Source organism: Bidens hawaiensis, unplaced genomic scaffold, assembly GCF_021521415.1.
Source record: "Bidens hawaiensis isolate Kalapana, Puna unplaced genomic scaffold, B.hawaiensis_p1.1 tig00029615_1, whole genome shotgun sequence".
Classification (NCBI taxonomy): Eukaryota; Viridiplantae; Streptophyta; class Magnoliopsida; order Asterales; family Asteraceae; genus Bidens; species Bidens hawaiensis.
Genome location: NW_027494905.1, coordinates 45,057 through 69,486, shown reverse-complemented (window position 1 = coordinate 69,486; position 24,430 = coordinate 45,057). Strand labels below are relative to the sequence as shown.

At 35.1% G+C, this 24,430-nt stretch overlaps 1 protein-coding gene and 1 pseudogene across 2 annotated transcripts; one reads left to right on the top strand and one right to left on the bottom strand.

Annotated features, from left to right (window-relative positions):
- The first annotated feature begins 1,340 nt into the window (after nt 1-1,340).
- LOC143579140 (tubby-like F-box protein 8) lies at nt 1,341-5,137 on the top strand (annotated as a pseudogene). Its single transcript, XR_013143403.1, has 5 exons — nt 1,341-1,379; nt 1,520-1,883; nt 2,101-2,188; nt 3,437-3,572; nt 4,283-5,137. The product of XR_013143403.1 is annotated as a tubby-like F-box protein 8 (transcript).
- Nucleotides 5,138-11,334: 6,197 nt separating this feature from the next.
- Nucleotides 11,335-16,195, bottom strand: LOC143579145 (uncharacterized). Its single transcript, XM_077062532.1, has 5 exons — nt 16,004-16,195; nt 15,291-15,925; nt 13,259-13,348; nt 12,482-13,132; nt 11,335-11,597 (listed from the first exon to the last, which is right to left on the bottom strand). Exons 1-5 carry the CDS (start codon nt 16,095-16,097, stop codon nt 11,472-11,474), a joined length of 1,596 nt encoding a protein of 531 aa, XP_076918647.1. The 5' UTR covers nt 16,098-16,195; the 3' UTR covers nt 11,335-11,471.
- Between the last annotated feature and the right edge of the window lie 8,235 nt (nt 16,196-24,430).

Here is a 24,430-nt window from a genome sequence, read left to right as displayed (position 1 = left end):
AAGTGCATTATCTCGTATTGTTAGCTATATATGATTATTATTTTCTTTATTTATATTTATCCGCATGTGTTCAGCTACGAGACATCGGAATGAGTAAAAACATAAATTTCAGGTATGATAGATATGTGTTTATATTTATTAACCCATGAAAACAAGTTTGGTTAGTCTTGTTGATGCAGAGAAACACAATAGGGTTATGGATTCAATTGATATGTTTACCAGATGAAGCAATAGAAGTTTTCATGTGAAGATCATGCAACATTGTTTAATTTAAGGACTCGCATGTCAAGGGATGAAGACGCAAACGATTAGCTACAAAAGTTTTACCAACTTTCACAGAAGATTGATATTTATCATTTTAAATGATGCATAAATCAGGGGGTACAATACGCGTTGCACTCTTTTTTCCTTAGCTATAGTTTTATGCCACTGGGTTTTCCTAGCAATGTTTTAACGAGCCAGCATCTCCAAGCGTATGAAGTTGATAACCAAGGAAGATATTATGAATAATTATTGATATGATTATTAACACCTAAAATAGACGGACTTATTCACCAAGTTTCTCCAACCTTATATATTGGAAGATAAACCTAATAAATAAAATCCCTCTCCTTTCTCCTGCCTCTCCTTTTCTTATGTTAGCTATTATAATATAATATTATAGACTTTTTAATTCCAATCATCCGGCATCCCGTGGCTACTTTGTTGAGCTAGATTTAACACTCGCTTCGAGTCCGCTGAGTCCTTCTGACCCAGATTTCTTTTCACCCTTTTCTCTTCTTTCTTCTTCATGCCCACCAACTGTTTGTAAAAAGTCCTCAGGCAAAATTCACCAATAATCTTAAAGGGTTTTCAAGGTTAAAGGTGTGCAATCACAGATCTCCAATCTCACGTCCTCTTATTGCTCTATCGACCCTAATTTCTGTGCCCTAATTTTGACTTTTTGAAGTCAAGTTTCTTGCTTTTTTGTTTATGGATCTAGGGTTTTGATCTTGATGAATCAGTTAAGGACAATGCAAATTTGTGGGTTTAATTTGATGGGTTTTCTTTTTATTGGTTTTGTTTGCAGTTCTTGATTTGATGGAATCTTAGGTTTTCAAATTTCATCGTCAGGTTGGTTTTTTAACTGATATTATTATTATTACTATTGTCATACAATTTATGATTAATATGAGTTATGATTTTGACTTTTTCATTGTGCACAAGTTCCATTGACTATGTTCATATAGACATGTAGTTAGATTATTAGAAGGGACTTTTATGCATTATTAAGTATAATTGCCTTTAATATTATTATTTGGGACCATCTTAAGAGGTTTGATTCCATAATTGAGCCAGCTTTAGGCTAAAAGCTGAAAGTCCTTTTAAAAAACAAAAAAGTTTGGTTGGTTCTTAATAAGGGTATGCAATTTAGCCTCTTTTGAGGCCCATGTGAGTGTGCCTTTTATAATCATTCAATTTTTATTTTTACTATCTTTTTACACATTTTGATTCATTTTTCTTTTCTGGTTTTATTCAGTGAGAAAAAGGAAATCTTTATGTCGTTTCGTAGCATAGTTCGTGATGTGAGGGATGGATTTGGGAGCCTATCGAGGCGCGGTTTTGATGTTAGCAGAGGAAAATCGCAAGGTTCAGTTAATGATTTGAGTGACAATAATAATCAGGCGGTTCTCGTGGTTCAAAATAGCCGGTGGGCTAATCTTCCACCCAAGCTTCTTTTTGATGTGATTAAACGGTTGGAAGAAAGTGAAAGTAGTTGGCCCGCAAGAAAACATGTTTTTGCGTGTGCTGCGGTTTGTAAGTCTTGGAGGAGTATGTGTAAGGAGATTGTTAGAACCCCTGAGTCATGCGGGAAGCTTACTTTTCCCGTTTCTCTAAAACAGGTATATAATCATATCGTATTTAACTTTTACTGGAATTGGCCAAACGTACCTATATGCTAAACGTACCCCCTAGTGAGTGTAGAGAGACAATGCGACTAGTTTAGTGGGCGTTTGGGGGGGGGGGTTAGCACAACCCTTTATATTAATGGAATTGCACATATTTGTCTTGATTGTTTTATCGTTTATAATAAACGGTTTGAATTTTATAATGTTCCAGCCGGGATCTCGTGACGGGACCATTCAGTGCTTCATAAAGAGGGATAAATCCAAGTTGACATACCATCTGTTCCTTTGTCTTAGTCCAGGTGAGCAATTATTTAACGTTTATGTTGTCGCTTAATTTTTGGAATTTGGAATTATTTGCGAAATCTTAAATTTATGATGATAAGTTAGTTTGCATGCATGTAAAAGGATGAAATGTGTTAAAAATAGAAAAAAGATCAGCTTTAAAAGGGAATAATGGAGGATAATAATTAACTTTAGAGATGCACGAATGTTTCATGGCCCGACTTGTAACCATTTCCAAAAAGTTTTGTCAAGATTGAAGGCTCAAAAGGTTAATAGGTTATAATTTAGACGTGTGCTTTTCCTAGTTCTATTATGCAAATTTAAACATTAAAATCCATCATTTTATGCTTGACTTTTGATTGATTTAGCTACTTGAACTCGTTGATGTGACATTCATGAGTCATCTTTTTAAATATGACATATTCTTATCACATCGTAGGAGTTGGAGTATTTGAATTAGTCATTACAATATTACATATTAAATGAATTAAGACATAAGTATAATCTAATAAATTTGCAAATGTACATATAACTTTTTAAATCACTTTTGATGAATTGTTAAGCATTGATAATTAATTTTAATTTTAAATGATGTGACTCATCAATTTCACTATTCATTTTGCACCTTTTGACTATAATAATAAACTAATTAATAGACAACTTAGTATTCACACCCACGTTTCTATATTTTTATTTTTGATCTTTATCATCGTAATTTATGAAATATATTGGAAAAGTATAAAATAACATTTCTAATAATTCACATCATTAGAAAGTTTTCATCAATACTTACAAATCAAATTCATGTAGAGTGTAGACATGATGTTTATTTTTACATAGTCTTTTACATATTTAATTTACTAACAATACGTATTTGTATTTTACATAACATATCTATGAAATCATGTTATTATATGCCACATATATCAGAAACAAATAATTTAAATTACCATTTACATTTATTTATATGTTTATTTTTTATACAGTTATGTACATAGTATCATCTGGTTAATGACATACATATTTTGAAATACTTGTTTACTTGAAGTAACATGCCTTGAGGTGGCACCTCACGAACATCTAGGTCAAAATTGGTTCACATTAGGGTCTGATGTGTAAAAACAACCAAAGGGATGAAGAAATTATGAGTGATTTGCTCGATAAAAACACCGCTCTGTAAAAGAGACGAGAGAGATGCATCTGGTTGTACATAGATCATACCTTATTACACATCACCAGTCCTTATGTTGAAATTTGTTATGCAGCAGCTTTGCTTGTTGAAAATGGAAAGTTCTTGCTCTCTGCAAAAAGAACACGCAGAACGACTTGGACGGAGTATGTCATATCTATGGATTCTAATAACATTTCAAGATCAAGCAGCACTTACATCGGAAAGCTAAGGTCTCATCTATGTGAAGTACTGTTCAAAATACACACACACTTACATGATACATACATATATTCATATATATGTACATTTGTGTGTTTGAAAGCGAAGGTAACATCTATGAAAGTAGGTGTTATCAAACTGAACCAAAAACTGAAATTTCGGTTTTTGGGTTTTTTAAAACCATTTAGTATCGTAATTTGGACTTAAAACTTTTGGCCTGAAGTTCTTTATGTTAATTAATAATTAATTGGTTATTACACATTTTTGCCTAGAGTTTTTGGGCAATTGGGCTACACCATTTCCTATTTTTATTATTTTTTACACCATTTCCTATTATTTTTATTATTTTTTAAATTACTTAACATTCAAAAATAGAAGTTTTAATCTATAAATTTCATGTTGGTTTATTTGGGTTATTATGGGTTCTGTTTGGTTTTTTGTGTTTGTTTTTATTTTATTTTTTGTTGTTTTAGTACGTGCAGTGCTGAAACAGAAATCCCGTTTTTGAAAAACATAAAACTCAACCGTTGGTTTTGGGTTGGGTTTGGTTATTTCAGTCTGGTTGTGTTGTATATTTTGGTTACGGTTTGGTTATTTTGGTTATGGTTCGGTTATTTCAGTATCATGCACACCCTATGAAAGTACTACGGTGTGCTTGTCTGCTTGATACAACTCATTACTTGAACACAAATATAATATTATATCATCACATGTGTTTCAGATCTAATTTTCTTGGGACGAAGTTCATAATATATGACACCCAACCTCCACATTCCGACGCTCTTATACCGCCACCTGGATGATCGAGCCGAAGATTCACCTCCAAAAAAGTCTCACCGAAAGTGCCAAGTGGCAGCTACAACATAGCCCACATCACCTACGAGCTTAATGTGCTTGGAACCCGGGGCCCACGGAGGATGCATTGTATCATGCACTCAATCCCCGCATCATCACTTGACCCGGGTGGCTCGGTTCCCGGTCAACCCGAGCTCCTTCACCCGTCCCGGACGTTAGAAGACTCGTTTAGAAGCATTTCATTCTCAAAGTCGATGGACCGGTCAACCGAATTCAGCAGCTCTAGATTTTCTGAAATCATGGCTGCTGCTGTTTCGAATGAGGTCCGTGAGGATGAGAAGTCAAAACTGCCTCTGGTGTTGAAAAACAAGGCGCCTAGGTGGCATGAACAGTTGCAGTGCTGGTGTTTGAATTTCAAGGGTCGCGTGACGATCTCTTCTGTTAAGAACTTTCAACTGATCGCCGCCCAGCCGACACCTGTGGCGGCACAACAGCCGCCAGCAGCCGGAGCATCTCAGCCAGCTCAAGCAGAGCATGACAAAGTTATCTTGCAGTTTGGTAAGGTTGGTAAAGATATGTTCACTATGGATTACAGGTACCCGTTATCTGCGTTTCAAGCGTTTGCCATCTGTTTAAGCAGTTTCGACACCAAACTCGCTTGTGAATAAAAGGAAGATTAAAAAAAAGGTAACATTTTTCTTGTTGATGTTGAATGATGATAACCGTTGCGCGGACATGGTTATGTGAAAACTCAGAAGTAAGTTTAGATGTTATTGTTTGTTGTTCAAATGTTGAAACTATGTTGCCCTGGGGTTGCATTTGTTGGTTGGTTGGTTAGAGCCATGAACACATTCGTCATGACAATATTGGAATCTGTTTTAAGTTATCCTTTTTTTTTCTCTTGGTCTGATTCAATGGCTGGCTTGCGACTTTCAAGTGGCTAGATTAGATGAGCGATGTGTGATGAGTTGGTGTTTAGAGGAATCGGGTACCCAACATAGAAATGCTAGTGAGGATGTTAAAACAAGTTGAGTTTGCTAAAGCTTGGGCTTAGCGCATTTTGAAAAACTCATTTTTGAGCAAGATATCTTTGACACACGTCTATAAATATTTACAGTGTTGTGAATCTCATTTTCATTTTTTGAGAAGTTTCAAAAGTGGTTTCTACTTTTTTAATATTGGCAAGACTTGTGCTATATCTTCATATTGTTGGGGTTGACTAGAATTATTTGTGAACCAAACGTATCAAGATATAAAATTCAAATTCCATTTTCTGAGCCCGGGTTTGTGTTCGAGTGGAATCGGTTGGTTCCGAGGAAGGTTTCTTTTGTGGCGTGGCAGGCCGCCCTTGGCCGGCTCCCGACTCGGGATGCTTTAATGAAAAGGAATATCCCGGTTAGTTCGATTTTGTGCCCGATTTGTGGTGATTTAGAAGAGTAAGTGGAACACATCTTTGTTTCGTGTGGTTTTGCTTAATCATTGTGGAGCGTAATCTCACTCTGGTGTAAAGTGCCTACATTTTTGTTGTTTAGTTTTCGCGATTTGTTGGAGCTTCACAAGTTCTCGGAATTTTCTAGGGACAAAGCTAAAGTTTTTCAAGCGGTTGTCTGATAGCGACGTGGTGCTTGTGGAAGAAAAGGAATGCCCTTGTTCATGACGGGGTCCCCATATGTCTATCGGGCTTGATGGAGGAAGTAAAAGTTTTGGGGTTCCTTTGGGTCAAAAATAGGGGTAAGATGAGAAATCTTACTTGGGAGAATTGGTGTCGGTTTAAAGTGTAAAGTTGGGTGGTTTTTTTTTTTGGTGTTCTTTCTTGTTTGGTACTTTGGTGGTGTTTTTTTCTAGCTTCTTGCTAGTTTTAATATATTATTTGTTGGTCGTTCAAAAAAAAAAAAGGTGGTTCCGAGTCAGTCGAACAAGCATTGATACCATTTCAATAGCTACCTTGTTAAATAGCATCCAGTTCAAGGTTTTCGAAGATACATTATTAAATTGCATTTGATCTACCATGCACGTTTAAGTTTCATTTTATTAAGAGTAAAGTGCCAAAATCGTCTTTGAGATTTGGTCAATTAAGCGATTTTCGTTCAAAAATGTTTTTTTTTTTTTTTTTGCAGCTAGACCATCAAGGTTTCTCATGACTCGCCAATTACGTTCAAATTGATAACTCTGTTAACTGTTTACCGTTAAGTCACGCGCAATTCTATCCTTTTCATCTATAATGAATATTTATTTTATTTCATTCAAAATTATTATTATTATTATTATTATTTAAACCTAACACAACAGCAACCACGACATCATCTTCACCAGCCCTCACCGGCGTGAAGCAGTCATCGGCCACCACCCCAGTCGACAGCCACAACATAATCACCACCATATTGACGCACCAACACCACCGTGGTTGTAAACCCTAGAATAGGCAGTGGCGGTAGCAAGTAGAAATCAAGAAGAAATAACATCAATTTCGCACACTGATTCTAATGGAAAATCGATGTCTAGGGTTGTTATGAACCTGCCTCCACCGGGTCGATTGATGAAATTTGGTCATAATTGATCGAACTGACTTGGGTCTTCACAAAATGGCGGGATTGAATTTGCACAAGAACAATATCGAATCACCAAATTGGGTGTTTAATCAACGTTGTGCGGTGGTTGACGAGAGGCAATGGTGATATTTGGTGATGGCGAGTTTCCGACTTGTTGGATTTTACGGTGGCTGGCATTAGGGTTTATTCGCCGGAGAAGAAGATTAGAGAATGGGGTATGTTTTTGATGCCGGAGAACGATGGCGTGGGTCCTCCCTCCCACCTTAAACTCCTAGCCCGCACCCACGTTTTCCGGCAAATGAATAAAGGATTCTCCACAACCACCGCCGGTTGCTTGAACCCAGAAAATCAGAATAAGTTAGTTTTCTTGACTTAGATTTGGGGGTCTTGCAAATGGTGGTGGTTCAGTGGTGCTGTTGAGAACGATGATGGTGATACTTGTGGTAGGTGGTAGTGGATGGCCAGATGATGATGATGATGCAGAAGTATGAAGTTCCAATAAAATACAGAAAGAAATCGAAAAAGATTGTTTTGCCCTTCATTTAACTTTAAAAACTAACATAGTTAGTGAGTTGGATGTAATTGGCAAACAATGAGAAACCTTGATGATTCATATGCAAAAAGAAACTTTTTAAACGAAAATTGTATAACTGACCAAACCTTAAGGACGATTTTGACACTTTACTCTTTACTAATTTGCACGTGTTTTTCATTTGGTTCGTTTAAGTTTAAGGCCATAATTACAGGTCATGGGTTGTCTTTCAATTTTCTTATTCTATATGTACGTGACTTTTAGTTAATGAAGAGGTTGGTTGTTCGTATGAATTGGGTTGACTACGTTTCTCTCTCGAGTGTCTGGTTTGTTATTTCCATTGCTAATCCAACCTGGATGGTGTTCTTTAGAACCTATTCTTGATTTAGGTCGTGGTTTATGTATCCTAAACTCAAGTTAGGAAGCTCCTCGGTTCGAATCAGGTAGTGTCATTTGTATCCTAAATTGACCGTTGATTATCTGTTTTATATTCGAATCAAATTGCCATTCGTTATTAGGTCTCGTCGGTAGTGTAAAAAAAAAATTAGATCGGTTTTCGTGTTTCGTTACCCCTGGAAAAATAATATAACGTTACCTCCAAGCGTTTTAAGCCCAACCAATTTAAAAATTCAACCCAACTAAAGCCAAAACAAAGGTGTAAATCCCACCAATAAAACCCATTAACCTTTAAAATAATATATGTTATACTTAAAACAAAATTGACGGTCCTCAATTAATTAAAAACTGCCACCACCGTGACCAGACACCACTGCGTTGCTGTGGGCTGCCATCTGTCAGTCTGCCCTTCTCCTCCTCCGGTCACCTGACCAATGACCTCCACCGCTCCACGCTGCAGCCGAGAAGAGGTGGTTCACCGGTTCAAACCCACTTTCACGGTTTGACATATAGTTTCTCAATTTAGGTATTCTTAAACTTTTAACTAAAAATATAATTGTTTATATAAATTGTCAATATATAACAATCATAAGTTTGCAAAAATTATTCCCGGAAGTTGTTGATGTACTTGCTTTTATTAAAGAAAATGGAGAGAGTGTGCAGCAACGAACTAATGCGAAAAGTATTCTTAAGTATTTCAAGAGTCTTGATTTTGTGTTTTATATACACTTGTTAGACGATATTTTAGGCGTCACAAATGCTCTATCAAAGAATCTTAAAAAAATAATCAAGACTTGTTAGAAGCGTCTAAGTTGATAAGCGGGGCAAACCGAGTATTGAATAATCTAAGACAAAACGGTTTGACAAGAGGTTGGCTAGAGTGACATTTTCTTTTGTGAAAAAAACAAGATGTTAGATATGACGGAAAGTTATGGTAATCAACGAAACCGAAAAAATATCATTACTAATCGACATCATTTTGAGGTTGAAGTTTTTAATACCGTTTGGATATGCAAATTTAAGATAAGAACTTGGAAATAAATTTTGTGATGTCTTAACTAGTTTGATAGAAAATATGTCCGGTTTAAATCCGTTTGATTCGTTTTTTAAGTTTGGCATATCAAAGATAGTGACATTTTCTGATATGTATCCGAATGACTTTAGTAATGAAGAAAGAGGGTGTATTTCGGGTGATTTTACGACCTTTTATCACACTTTAAAGAAAGATAAATTTGCAAAATTGGGTGGAATGTGTGACCTTGCTTGTGTAATGGTGGGAACTGGAAAACACGCAACTTTTCCTTTGGTTTATCATATATTGAAGCTAGCATTGGTTTAACCGGTTGCAACCACAACCGTTGAAAGATGTTTTTCTAAAATGAAGCTTATCAAGACGGATTTATGCAATCAAATGGGTGATGAGTATTTGAACAATGCTTTAATTTGTGCGGTCGAAAAAGAAACGCTTGATAAAGTAAAAAAAAAAGAGGATGCGCTGGCTCGATTTCAATCTTTCAAAAACTAAAAAGGAGAAATATGCAGTCTATGTGTTTAAATTTATTTATCATCGTGTTTCTATTTTTGTTTAGTTTACGTTGTATAAAATACGATAAAAAAAAATTTTAAGCGTTATCTCTGACATTTGGTTCTAGGTTAGCCATTGCTTGTATCAACAATGAAAATAACAAATCGTTCCCTCAAGAGAGGGAGCAACGCAGTCGGTCCTTTTTTTTTTTACATAAACTCCACTTCATTAACTAAAAGTGAAATAAATATAGAATAAGAAAATTAAAAGGCAAATTGACCCACTAACCCACAAATCTCTAATTATTGCCTTAAATGAACAAAACGAAACACACATTATGAACACATTAAAAGGCAAACATACTTAGAGCGTTCTGAATCCATTACCTAAAATTATATGAGGGGGACTTACAAATTATATGGTATGGTTATGAGTAGAGTAGAGAGAAAATTTAGATGGGAAAGTTAAATTTAGGGTTTCACTGTAGATGCTGTATAATTTTTTAATCTATAATATATATAAACGAAAGCCTTTAAAAACTCTCTGGTTGCTCTCTAAATTTTTTCAAACCATCAGATTGCTTTATTTGTAAATGGAGGCTTCTTATACATTTGACCGAATTTACGGGTATAGGTCTCACCAAACCCAGATAGCTCTTAAACGAGTTATAACATCTCATTAAATAAAAAATTAATCTTACAAAATATTTGATGTGAAAATCCTATAAAATAGGGATATACTAAAAATTAATAGCCGATTTTTTTTAAAGATATTATTTATAATAAAGAAACAATTTTATAGTAAAAAAAATAAGCGGGTCATGAAGTCACCAAATCTAAATAGCTTTTAAACGGGTTATAACATATAATTTATTTATGAAACCCATTTATCATCAAACTCTAATGGGGTGTTTGGGATTCCTTATTTTTTCCTTCTTGTAAATTATTAACTTTTATAAGTTAAAAAGGTGTTGGGTAATGTGACTTTTTTAAGTTTTTAAAGAAGGAAAAAGAATGTTTTGATAAGTTTGAAGGGAGTAACTTGTCAAAAACAACTTATATAAGTCAACAGAAGGTGCAAATAAGGAATCACAAACATGGTCTAAGTATATTATTAACTTTATTAAAATAAAGAAATTTAAAATCCAAAAAATAAATATTAAAAAACGATAAAATATAAAACAATCTTCGTAATACAGGGGATAAAATCTAGTATTTTCGTAAAGTGGTTGTGAGTAAAAGAGAGAGAAAATATGATAATAAAGGTATAAAAAATATTATTTAATTAAACATGAGAGAGAAATACAGTGTTTTTTAATGTAATTATATGATATATATGGATATAGGGTAAGGAACATGCTGGGAATGCTCTTATACTCGTAAAATGACACTATTAGTAGCATGAGCCAATTACGTGCTGTCACGTGCTAGCCTTTAATATATATTTTTATTTTAAAAGCTCTTTTTGTTATTTTATCTCAAATTTGCTAATAAACGTTTAACCCCTCTAGTTTAATAAAGTTTTGAAATTTCTTTTCTCTGTTTTTAACCTTGCTAATCCCTCAACTTTGCTAATAATGTGTTTAGCCCATATACACATGTTTAGTCTTCACTTTAATTTTAATAAAGTGTGCCTCAACTTTGCTAGTAATATGTTTAGCTCCCTTGGTTAATTAAGGTTTTCCTGATGATTCTGTGTTCTCTCTTTCGGTTGGTATACCAATTGCCATCATTACACAAATAATCAAATTCTCTCCGCATCATGTAGGGTTAAAATACTAGTGTAAATTAATTAACTGAAACTTAAATGTGCATGGAAGATAAAATCCAATTTGTTTATGTATCTTTAAAACCTTGAACCGGTTGTACATCACTACCAAACTTTAGTTGGGGTGCCATATTAATCAAAACACACACACACACACACAAACAAAAAACCAATAAAAAAACATGGATAAGCAAATTTCTTTCTTCTTTTTTTAAAAATGACTAATAAACCATAAAAGCTATTTTGTTGAGAACTGAAAGGTAAATTGTAAAAAGAAACAAAAACCCAGATTTCTTTGCACCTTCCATAACAAAAACCTGATTGATTCCTACACTTTTTTTTTCTCTCAAGAATCCACCTTAGTAGTGTCTGCTGAAAATTCACCATTCTTTCCCATCAGTAGGTTGAGAGGCATCAACGACTTCAGCTGTGTTCCTTTGAAAAAACTCGAAGCCGTTTTTAAATTCACATACTGCATAAACAAAAATAACTCAAGGTCAACTTAACAATGTACATGCAACGAAATCATTATTGACGGTTAAAACCAATTTATTTTTTAAATTTTTTCTAAACTAACGTTTCTGTTAAAAATTTTAATATGATTAAATGGTTCAACGTTACGATAAATAAAAAATAAATAAATATAAATAAATAAACGATCGGTTCTAAGTTCCAAACCAAACCGTTAAACCTAAGGTTGTTCAAAAATATCACAACGCTCTAGAAGAAAGAACGTTTGAATGACTCACACCGAGACGAATCAGTTTGTAAACAAGCCGAAACCGATCCAAGGTTGGTTTGCCTCATGGCTTGTTCAAATTAAACCACAAATTTATACACACACACACACATAATGCTATAAATTTTCTATTTTGTAAATTTTGTATTATGATCTTTTTAATAGCTAAACTTAATATTAAAAAACAGCTTGCAAAAGGCTAGCCAAAAAAATATTATAAAAAATATTTTTCTGTCTTTTATATATCAATGTGTAAAAACAATTCACAAGTCACAAGGCTAGCTCGAGCTTTTTACGAGCCGAGTTCGATTTTTAGCTCTTTAAAATAACCTAGCCGAGCCGGCTCATTTAACTTCTAGCTCGAGCTATGTATGAGCCGAGTTCAATCTCAACTTTTCAGCTCTTTAAATGAGCCGAGCCAAGCCGTTTTAATATCTGGTACCAGAGCCCAACCTGGCTCGACTCAGGCCGTTTACAACCCTAGTTAAACCCACGAACCACCAAAACTGAACCGTTCGGTTTGGGTGCTTCAATCGGTTTATAAACACCCATACTTCAACTTGGATCAACATATATCTTTTTAAAATTATTTTCGAAGGGCATTTCAGACATTTTACCTTACTCAAATCCTTGTAGAACGAATTAATCTCTTCTTCCGTAAGGCATTCTTCTTCAGTAGTTTCCTCCCAACCCATCGACCTCAAAAACCGAGCCTCTTCTTCCTCCGGGTCTAAAACAACATCAGACCTCAGATCATCCTTCACATTATTATTATTACTATTAACATTCTCAGTCACAACACAAACATCACCATCACTTCCTAAGTCAACCTTATCCTCATTCAAGTGGACCCCACTTTCGCTGGTCTTATCATTGGTCAACTCAGGCGGGTCAACAGAAACAGCGCATGATGATGAGTTGTTGCTTGCCATAGCTTTCTTCCTCATAAGGTTAAAAAAGTCATTTCGGCTCTTGGCTTGAGGGGAAGGTCTCTTTTCTACCAAGGGTTTGCGGTCAACAGAAGGGCTTTTGGGCAATTTAGTACCTGTTGTAGGACTCGCACACTCCTTTGTGATAGTGGTACCGTTCCTTTCACGTGATGGTTTAAGGACATGAAGTTTTCCAACAGTTGTTGATGATGAAGATGATGATTTGTTGACATCAGCGTTCACGGACACGGGTCGGGTGGAGGGTGAGTGGTTCATAATGTGGGAACCTTGAAGCTGCGGTGGCCCCACCTTTGGCTTTGGCTTATCAGAGTTCAAAGCCTACAAATGTTTTATAAAATATAACAAATTATTTATATAACTTTCATTTGGTTCTGAAATGAATGCTAAATTTTGAAGCTTCTAATATTAATTAAATTAATAAAATATTTAACAAGTGAGTTTTACCGAGGCTTTAGACATGGATGGAGTCATGGGAATCAGCTGCCTGGATTGCTTCACGGCAAGCTCTTCGAGTCTTTGACTTCCAACAGACAACTGCAGTGATTAAAAATTAAATACAAAGGAAATACTGGGTCTCAAATGTGTATCACAAATGCACATGAAATTTAAATGTGTACATCGAAAAAAAATTATGGGATATAAATCAATCAAAAAATATAATCAGCTCTGAATATGCTAAAACAAACTGTAAGAGATGATGCCTGAAATTATAAGAGGTTTAAAGATCTGGTTATTTGTAGAAATAATAACTAAAGGTAGCAAATAAAAAAAAATGTTACAAATTGACTATCTGACCCCTAAATAATTAATTATTAAGCAGAATCAGCTAATACAAATGTTAAAACTTAATTATCAGAGTCATATAATAATCAGCTATGAATAAGAATAAGATAAAACAAAATGTAGGAGACGATGTCTAAACTGTGAAGTAATAACAGTCAGATGGTTTTAAGTGTTTAACAAGATCTAATTATTTACAAAAATAATAGCTAAAATGAACAAAAAGAAGTGTTTTCACAAAAAAAAAAATAAAATAAAAAACAGGGTACATTTGTAATTTTAATTTACCCTGATCCAATAAATTCTATTGCAGATGAGATGTACACAATATTCAAAACTATGTGATACAGTCAATAATTTATAAATTAAGTAGAATCAGTTTAAACAAACATTAAAAACAGGTCATCCCGTCAAAAGAATAAACAGTTTCAATAAACAGAATCATATAATAAAGCTATAAATAAAATAAAACAGATATTTAAGTGTTTAAATAGGTCCGACTATTAAATAATCGCTAAAATGAACAAAAATACGTTTTATGAAAGAAAACATTATTAAAAAACAGGGAAATTTGGTAATTTTAATTTACCCGTAGATAACCAATTCTATTGCAGATGAGGTGAACAGCGAAAACAACAAACCAACTATTTAACCTCTTAATAACAACAAAATAAGTAAAAAAAGGCTGAAAAATAGCTTAAATGAAAAAAAAAAATTCGTGAAAGAAACACATTATTAAGAAAAAACAATTAGTTTAACGTATCCTTAGATGCACAATTAGGTAGCTCATAGGGGCTTACCTTTTCCCCAAACGTTATGTGGATTTTGCATGTCATTATCTCCTTGTATCTATGTTACATGCTGTTTCTGATGTTATATCTGTCTTTTTTACCATGCAGTCTTTCACCACATATAGTTTTATTGGCAGCTGCTTATATACACACATACGCGCACGCCCCTCATGTTTTTTGTATATCTATGTGTTAAGTATTCTTTGGAGCCAAGGGTCTCTCTAGAAGCAGGCTCTCTATCCTTAGGGACAAAGGTAAGGCTTGCCTACATCCCACCCTCCGGAGGACCCTACCAATAGCTTTGCTATTTGTGGGATTTATTGGGTTTTGGTTGTTGTTGTAACGTATCCTTAGATAATTAACTCTATTGCAAATGACGCAAGCGCATTATTCAAAACTAACATTTTTGAGTTTTAACACCTTAATAAGAATGAAAAAAAAAACAAAAAAAACTGGTGATTCTAACCCCTTAGATAATCAATTCTATTGCAGATGAGGTGAACACATAATTCAAAACTAACCATATGAAACCTAAATAAAAAAAAAAAAAAAATAAGTAGAACCACTTTATACAAACGTTAAAAACCGATTATTCAGTTACAAGAATAAACAGTTTCAACAATCAGAATCAAACGATCAGCAATAAATTTTAACTAAATCTGATTTTTAAAGAAATAATAGTGATAATGAACATAATAAAGGTGTTGTCATGTAAGGAAGGCATTATTAAGAAAAACAGAGTAAATTGGTAAATTTATTTACCTTTAAATAATCAACCCTATGGCATATAGCATAAACAAATTATTGAAAACTGATTACTTGAAAGCTAAATAATTATAAAATAACTAAGAACAGCTTACACAAACATTAAAAATTGATCATTCAACCATGTTCATTCAAAGTACCTGAGGAGCAGTTTGAGCACGAGGCGGACCCTGAGCCAAAGCCTCCGCCATATTCCGCCCAATGGACCCCACACTCACAGTTGCAGACACTGAACCTGGCCCATTGGGACCAACCATCACGGGCACCTCAGCCAGAGCCGAGGTCCAACCATCACCACCACCAATACCATCCGAGCTACCAACCGGTAAACTCTGAATAGCAGTACTCAAACCCGGAGACGGGACCCGACCAATCTCATAATCCCCTTGTTTCTCATCCGACCCCAAACTAGGGAAATCTTTCTCAAATGACACTTTCCCATTATTATTACTACTACCGTTCCTTTCACCTACCACTTTCTTATTCCAAGATTCACCTCGTTTTGCAGAAAGATTCGATTGTGAACGCCTTAATCCATCTTTCTCAAACCTACTTGGCAACATACTACCTAACGGGTCAAAATCACGGTACTTGTTTTCATACTTTTCTTTATTTTTATCCCAATCCCGTCTCCCAAAACTACCATACGACCTTAACCGACCGTTACTACTAGATGCGCGACGAAAGTACGAAGAAGTCGTACTCGTAGTGCGTTTCGAATCATTATCATCAACATTAATCAACGACTTCCTTCTAACCAGCAAACTTTGATCATCTATATAAAAAATATCACATTTCAAGAAACTAAAACTAACATTACAAATAAACTAACATACAAACAAATAGCAATTACCAGACTGCAATAAAGATTGATGAGATGAAGTAGCAGCAGAGGTTCCATTGTTCTTTAACCATTCGGGTACAAAAGTAGGCTCAGTTTTGTCCATTATCAACACTGAACACAAGATAGTAATAAAACTAAAAAAACCCTAATATGCATTGAAGTGTTTAAAATCAAACCCTTCAATACCACCATCAGAAAAAAAAAAAACCCCCAATTTCCAAAATTAAACCTCCAAAAAACCAAAAAAATAAAAAATAAAAAAAATCCCAAATTAAAACAACCCAATTACACCCAGGGTTTGTTCAATTGCCCCATTGCAAAACAGAGGCTTAATGGTTAAAACATCACAATTCCTCAAAAGGGTTTGTTCAATTGGATGTAAAAACGAATAATTTAACAAAATTAGATTGAAATCCGAACAATTAACGAAAACCCTAATTCTCCGGCTCTTTTTTGTGAGGACTCAACAGTCCGATTGAGAAATTGGGTTAACAAGAATGTGATAAAAGTGTGGATTGATTAACAGAGAGTATCGACATTGAGTGTGTGAAATTGAAAACCCTAGAAAACGGTTTCATTGATTTGGGGAGAGATTTGATTGAATTGAAGAATATATAATAATAATAATATTAAATATTAATATTAATATTAATGGGAATGAAAGGATTTGGGGAAGTTATTGTTTTGTTTTGTGAATATAGATGAAAAAAACTGAATATTGTTACAAGTTTTATCTTTTTTAAGTTTTTAACCCATGTTTCTAGGATTATGATACTACGAAATCATGAATGAATATTCATACTTATTCAAAAAGGGTGAATATTCCTAGATGTGTTCTCACACTTTTCAAGTGTTATTATGTAGTTGGAACTTTTTTTTTAGTTTCGAGTTTATAAGGTTAAGTATTGAGTTTTCAGCATCGGTTATTGATGGTGTAGGTATCCCTATCTGTTCACAAGCTGAAGTTTACAAATTGAGGAAGCTTAAGAATATATAAACAGCTAGCGCAAGCTGTCAAACAAGATTCATAACTTGACCAGAAAGCTTTTGTTACAGTAAATGGCAGAAAAAGACATGGTTGCTACTGCCATAAAGTAAAAGCAACGACATGACAGGCAAAGGACAAAGGTTGCACAGAAATGACATGCACCCAGTCTGGCATAAATTGAAAAAAGACCTGACATTTTCCCTATAGGAAGCTTAAGCTTCCCCCATAGAAGGTTCCGACTGCCTTTAAAAGGAACATTTATCTAAATGTATTCTCATTCTCATTCACCCTATTTCTCTCTACTCTCTCTTTATTACAACTCTCCCACTCTCTCACTAATACTCTCAAGAATATTATCTCCAAAATACTACTCACTAAGAGATCTCCCTCTTTAAAGAGTAATTATCATTAGTTGAGCTGTTAGCCTCTAAGCTGCTAGGTCAACGACTTGCTGAGGCATAACACTATCAGCTCACTCCAACCCCAACGACAAGTCATCGTTTATCAGCCTGAAATCGCCTCAGCTTCTCTTTAACCGTCGGGTCTCAACCACTATCTCCTCTTGCATTCTCTATCTCTAGTATACATATCTATATTTACTATTTATATACTTTCATGGGATAAATTACTAATGTTGAGCGTCGGAGGGTGGTCTAGAGACCTCGGTCTCTGGTCCCCTTGTAACAAGTTCTTTCGTGTTGTAGGTACAAGCAGGAAGCTGGAAGGTGACCCTGGAAGCGTCCATATCATCACCCTACCATACCTTCATTGTTAGCTATGCCCGTTGTAGCAACAGTTATCATGCAATGAGCTTATATCATGGTGAAGCGATTGAGGTAGCCTAGTATTAAAGGTTATTGTTCTTTAGGGCATGTGTTACATTGGAATTGATGGAATCTGGGTGTAAATGAACATTGATGACAATAATAGTGAATATATCCAGGTTTAACAAAGAGAAATCAAAATTGAATTTCAAAATGAATGATGTATTCAAATTAATACATTATTTTCAATGCAATTCCACATAGTCGTTACTACTTGGGTTGTGAATGTGATATGTATGAATAATGATGACGTGTGTACCCATACCCACTTACAAGCTAAAGAATCCTAATTTCTAAGAAGCCACAAGCTCCAATGGCTAAGTTGGGAAGCTTGGAGCTCCATCACCATAGCTAGCATGGCAAGGGAAGTTTCTTGCTACAGTAAACCTCAGGCTGTTACCTCTGATGTGACAGAAAGCTGAAGTCTGACACCTCTGATGTGACATAAAGCTAAACTTTGAGGAAAAACAACTATATCTGCTTGCAGACTCTAAGAAAACTAGAAGTTATGTAAAAATGTGATGACTTGTTTCAGTAAGCTAAAAGGAGGAGACCCATTTCTCTTATAAAAGCTTAAGCTTCCATAGGGAAGCTCCCACACTGCCTATAATCTCTCTTCATCCCAACTCTCTCACTCTTTACTCTCTATTCATCCCAACTCTCCCACTCTCACTATATTCTTCTTCTTCTTCTTCTACTCTCTCTCTCTCTCTAGAATAATACTCACCAGAATACTACTCACTAAGAGATCTCCCTCTCCAAAGGGTATTTATCATTAACTGAGCTGTTAGTCCCTCGAGCTGCTAAGTCCATGAGCTGCTAAGGCATAACACTATCAGCTCACTCCAACCCCAACGACCAGTCACTGGTTAAGCATCCTGAAATCGCCTCAGCTGCACTTTAACTGTCAGGTCTCAACCATTATCTCCTCTTGCATTCTCTATTATACATATCTATATTTACTATTTGTATATGTTGGGTCAGGAAATTGACTAGGAAGATTGGAATCTTCTCAACCTCCTCAGAAAATGGCTAAGTATGGAACTCGAGCAAGCTTGGACCTTCGAGCACGACTTTTACTAACTCAAGCATGATATCTTATACATATAAGATTATCTTTCAGAATTCTTCTAAGTGTTTAAAGTTTCGAGCAAGCTACACCTCTTCAAGCAAGGATGTTCTTCATCAAGCAAAGTTTGCCATCCGAGCAAACACTTGATCTATTCGAGCTTAAACCAAAGTTTACGAGTATTTTGGTGGGTCGAGCATGGATACAATAAAGGGTGATCTCAATATGTTCTAAGTAAAGCTTTGAGCATGGTTCAATAAACCTTAGTGAAGATTGAAGAGATCTAGAAGAATATGTTTGCTCATGGGATTTGTCCGAGTAAAGTTGGGATAAGTCATGAAGATAGAAGTATGTTAAGAGTAGAATATTTTCTAAGGAAAATATTCTAAGTAAAGGTTGCTCGAAGACATGTTTCAAGCATACTCAATGTTACAAGGTCTGCTCGACAAGGATATATCATACTCGAAGACCTAGTTTACACTTGTACTTATATTGATTGTATTTTGTAATCATTAGGGCTTCTAGAAGGAACGTCTATGTGCCTATATAAAGAATACTAGGTTTACATCATATGGACGTGTGAATAAACGATTAATGAGAGACTAAGACCTCATTTATGCAAATCTAGTATGGACATCATTGAATATGAAACTCTAGACGTTCCATGCAAACCCTAAACACTTCTACCATTCTTTAGTGAATATTATAATATACTGGAAATCTTTTGAGTATATTTGTGAGTGTTTTAGACAATCATATAGCTATTCCAACATCCTGATTATAACAGATTCCACAGGATATAATCAGTGGGTCTTTATAAATTGATTTCGTGTGTGTGTTCTTGTCAAACTGTTTTAGTGTAACATGAGATCCCGGTCCTAACAAGTGGTATCTGAGCTTTGTACGCTCACTGAAGACCACTGTGTTGGAAACATTGTGAATGAAGGTTTTGCACCAGATCTAAGGTAGTTAAGAGAGTATGAACGATCAAGAAGTTTCTACCAACAAGATCCTAAGACTTCTAGCCAAGAGAATTTTTATCAAATGGAAGGTGCTGTTTGAGGCGGTGGTGAACTATAATGATACGGAGCTTTGGGCTTCAATTAAAGATGGTCCTTATGTTCCATCAGATGCTCCAAATGCAAATCAAGCACTAGAGAGACAAATGAAAAGAAGAGATGATAAGGCTCTTTTTATGCTGAAGTTAGGGTTGACATGGGAAATATTGACTAGTGTGAATCATCACACAAATGCTAAGGCCATGTATGATGCGGTTGTTGAGATGTTTGAAGGGAATGTTGAGCTTAGAGATATCAAGAAGGATAGGCTGAAGCAACAATTGGATTGGTTAAAGTTCAAGGAAGGAGAGAGACTAAAGTTTGTGTTGCAAAGGTTTATTGCAATAGTAAATGAGATAAGGACAACCGATCTACAGATTACTGACTTTGATCTAAACAAGAAGTTGTTGTATTCATTGTCTAGAGAGTGGTACACGGCAAGCAAGTTCATCAGGGAGAAGGTGAACTTTCCAAATTTCAAGCTTGATGATGACATCTCATTCCTACAAGCTGCTGAGCATGAGATGATTGAAAATCACATGATCAAGGAAGAGAGACCAAGCTTCCTAGTATCCAATGCATTGATTGCACCAATGAGCAATCTCTCAACAAGGTCTCAAAAGCAACACCCAATAGTTGAAGAACCTTCAGACTTCAACTCTGTGACTTCAAAGACACCAAGAGTGTATGCTAATGCTTCTAGATCAAGACAACAAAGGTTCAATGTGCAGATGCTGGAGGAAAATGATAATCCATCAAATGCAAGTGGATAACCTCCACATATTCCAAACAACTCAAGCCAAGGAAATGAATATCAGACTTTGTTTTCAATGTTCACTGAATCTTATAATGCATTTGTGTCTTAGAATCTGATCCATACAAGTGTGGTTAACTTTATTGTTAGACACGCGTTTTGAATTTTACCATAAACTTTGCTGTTAGGTTTTCTTATGAAAATAATTTTGCACTTTTATACAATGATTATTACTGTTTAAGTTCTATAAACTACATAGGCTCATCTAATATTAGAGGTATATATATATTGTTTCTTGGACAACTTTCATAGCTTCTTTGTTTTACCTGATAGTGAAAGTCATTACCTCTGCTTCAGGTACACACCTTCTGCTTATGTTTATTCAATAATTTATAATGTTATAGTGTGTGTGTGTGTGTATAGTATCTCAGTTTCACCCCATTGCAATGCCGCATCAACAAGGGGATGATGTGACATCCAAAACTTTTTGGTTAGCACCGTTAATACCAACTCTGTTATCTCAAACATTCATTCATTTCACTTAATTAGGGTTAATTAAGTGTGTCGGTTATTGAACAAACATTCATGTGTAGCGGTAAATTTGGTAACTACCAAACTACACGAGTCTGACCCCTAACGTTGGTGAACTATGAAAATAATATGTTGAGCATGTGTTTGTAATATTATATGTATGAAATTACGTGCTAAATGAAATGTATATAGTTTGTAGCTTGTTTTATGAAATTGCTATGGATTGTGTGTAATTTATGTGTTTTCGGCGTTTATAAAATAGTATTAACAAAGATATTAACGAGGCTTTATTTTTATTAACTTGGGTTAGTATTATAGTCATAATTATTCGTTATAATCCGACTTGGTGTTAAAAAGTTCGTTTAAGCCCCAAACCCATTCTAAAGGGGTCATTCTTGTAAACATGATTAGTATATTATTAAATAAAATATTCCAACCCAAATCCCCAGCCATAAACCGTCGGTCTAACCCCCTCTCCTTTTGTACGTCCACAAACCACTCCCTAATCCTAATTCATCTTCTGCCTACTACTTGAAATTGTTGATGTTTGTTAAACATTCCATAACTGGTAAGATCATTCTCAACTTTTGATTAATTTTATGATTTTGATTAGTTCTTATGAAACCCTAAATGTCCAATCGAGTTCATGATGATTGTTGTGTGTTTCGAATGATGATTGCATGTTAGTTTAATCATTCCATTTAAGTGCCACACATTGATGCTTATTTAATCATTCAAGATGAAACCCTAGGTCTAACGTTCTGAATATTGATGATATAACATGATTATGATGTTAACTGATTGTTATTGATAAACTAGAACCCTAGAGATGTCATAAACATGTTACGGTTTGAGTTTTGATGACATCATGTAAAAGGTTAACCCTTAAAGGGGGTCATGCTCCAAGAAATAAAGACAAGATGCGATCAACAAAACTAAAATTCATTAGTTCATTTTCTGCTCAACATTAAACAAAGTTAGAATGCCTTATATAAGCATACAATGCAAAGGAACTAATAAACCAACGCTACTCAGCTACTCTAAATTCTAGGAATGGAAACGTGTAACATGGAAACATGCAAACTAAAACAAAGGTGCATAACTTAAGCATGCAAATTAAGCATGGCTGTACATGAACGTGGTTAATATGCTGCTGATGTGTTCGGTGTGTATCAATACTCCCGCCCTAAAAAACTGCCCTTTTCCTCAAGGACGAAATCATTTTCCACAGTGGTCACCATTTTACCATTCCAATTGCGTTTGGTGCGATTACAATGAGGCGCCATGGTGGTCACCATTCATTTCGTTCGTTGGAAGTAGGTGTTTCATCATTGTTCAAACGGTGGTGGATGGTCTCAAATGGCCGCCACAGTGGGTGCCATTCGGGATGTTCGGCTAATCAAGCGGTGGTGGACGGTCTAAAGTTCTGAATTATTACTGAGAGAACATCATTATGATGTTAATTGATAAACTAGAACCCTATAGATATTATAAACATGTTAGGGTTTGAGTTTTGATGATAACAGCTTGCTGACAGATTCGTTCTTTTTATTGTGGTGGCTGGTACTCGATGATAATTAAGTGTTTTTGGTTGATTCTTGATTTTAGGATGTAGTATTTTGAGTCTACTTTCCAGAAAGGTAATTTTGAACAAGTTTTGAATATTATTTATGAGTTTACAAAAACATGTGTCAAAGTTGACGCGGGAGTCAAATTCTGGCTTGTCTACTCCAAATCATAACTCTTTTAGGAGAGGTCCAAATGGGTTGTTTCCACTTCTAGAACTTCACAATTTAATTAGGATTTTGACCCAACTGGCTTGCTTGATTTGGATTACTATTGTGGCTTTAATAAATTAAAATTTTTTTTGGGCAATTTGATGAACTGTTTGTAGCTATCTACAATGATTGATTTATTATAAATTTTTTATACGTGAGAAAAATATTATAAAACTGGATTGAGAAACCAAATCCATATATGCTCATGTGGTAAATTTGTGCAATTTAATTCTACTGTGCGCATGGTGAATAAAATTTCATCTTACATGCTAAAATATGTCTTGAAAAATACTTGATCAAAATTTGAACTATATAACTATTGCTTGACGGTTTGATCATGGTGTGTGATATAGGATGCATGTTAGAACAACTTAAAACTATTAACATTAATTCAATCATCGAGTTGTAGGGTCCAGCTTGTTTACGTGTGTGAGTCTATACGTGATTCTAAGGGTCACATGTTGTTGAAGACACTCTCATAACTTAAACACTTATACTAGGTCACAGTTAGCGAGCCAAGTGCGTTCTTTTGATTTTGAGGAAAGTCTATTACACGTGTCACCAGGTGAGTTCATGCTTTTCCTTCTTGTTTTATGGGGGAAAACACAAATATTTTCATATACTAGATTTTTGGGAGAAAACACAAAACATTTTCATACACTTTCTTTAATGGAGAAAACACAGACATTTTCATATACTTGTTTTGTAGGATTTACATAGTGCCTTATTTTAGATTTTTGTAATTTCTTATATATTACAAGTTTATACTAGATGCCTATATCACATAAATTCCTTACATACTTTGAACTACTAGGATGGGATCGCGGGGTAATGTTGAGTAGTAATAATGGGTTTGACAAACCCCACCCAGGCTAGTGGCGCTAGCACGACTGGGAGTCGTAAAACGGGTGTTTTATTTACCTAACTACATGTAACATCCTACTTTTGTTAATAATAAATAAAGGATATTATGTTAATTTAATTGTGTGTTTGTGTTTGGATTATGTTGGGTTTGGGCTTGGGAATGGCTAGGAGAGGGTTAATTTCGACCCCAGACAAGGGCTCTGCCCCTTAGACCCTGCTAGGGGCTGCCGCCCCTAGACCCCGCTACCAGGGGTGCTACCCTCGGACCCCAGTTAGTTGAGGGTTTCATTAACTTAGATGTATGAAGTAGTAGTAATAGATAATTGACACCCGTAACTTGTTACACAGTTAGCCATGCACAACTAAGGAAAGGTATTACCATTAACTCAGAGAGAAACCGACAACATGTGAGTTCTAGCCCCTTTACTCTATAACGTTTTCGGGGCTGTGTGTATAATACTATGTGATTGTTAATACACTTACCTTGAGTGGTAAGTGTATGGTACGCGTATGATTATGTATCTGAACGTTGTTACTATAGAATGTTTATATGAATGAATATGTATATAT

Bases quoted from the DNA above. Each gene is read 5' to 3' on its own strand.
- LOC143579145 (XM_077062532.1), bottom strand. From the start codon at position 16,097: ATGGACAAAACTGAGCCTACTTTTGTACCCGAATGGTTAAAGAACAAT. The intron at 15,926-16,003 runs GTAATTGCTATT...TTTTTTATATAG, and splicing joins TCAATCTTTATTGCAGTCTG to ATGATCAAAGTTTGCTGGTT. The intron at 13,133-13,258 runs GTAAAACTCACT...AAACATTTGTAG, and splicing joins CATCCATGTCTAAAGCCTCG to GCTTTGAACTCTGATAAGCC.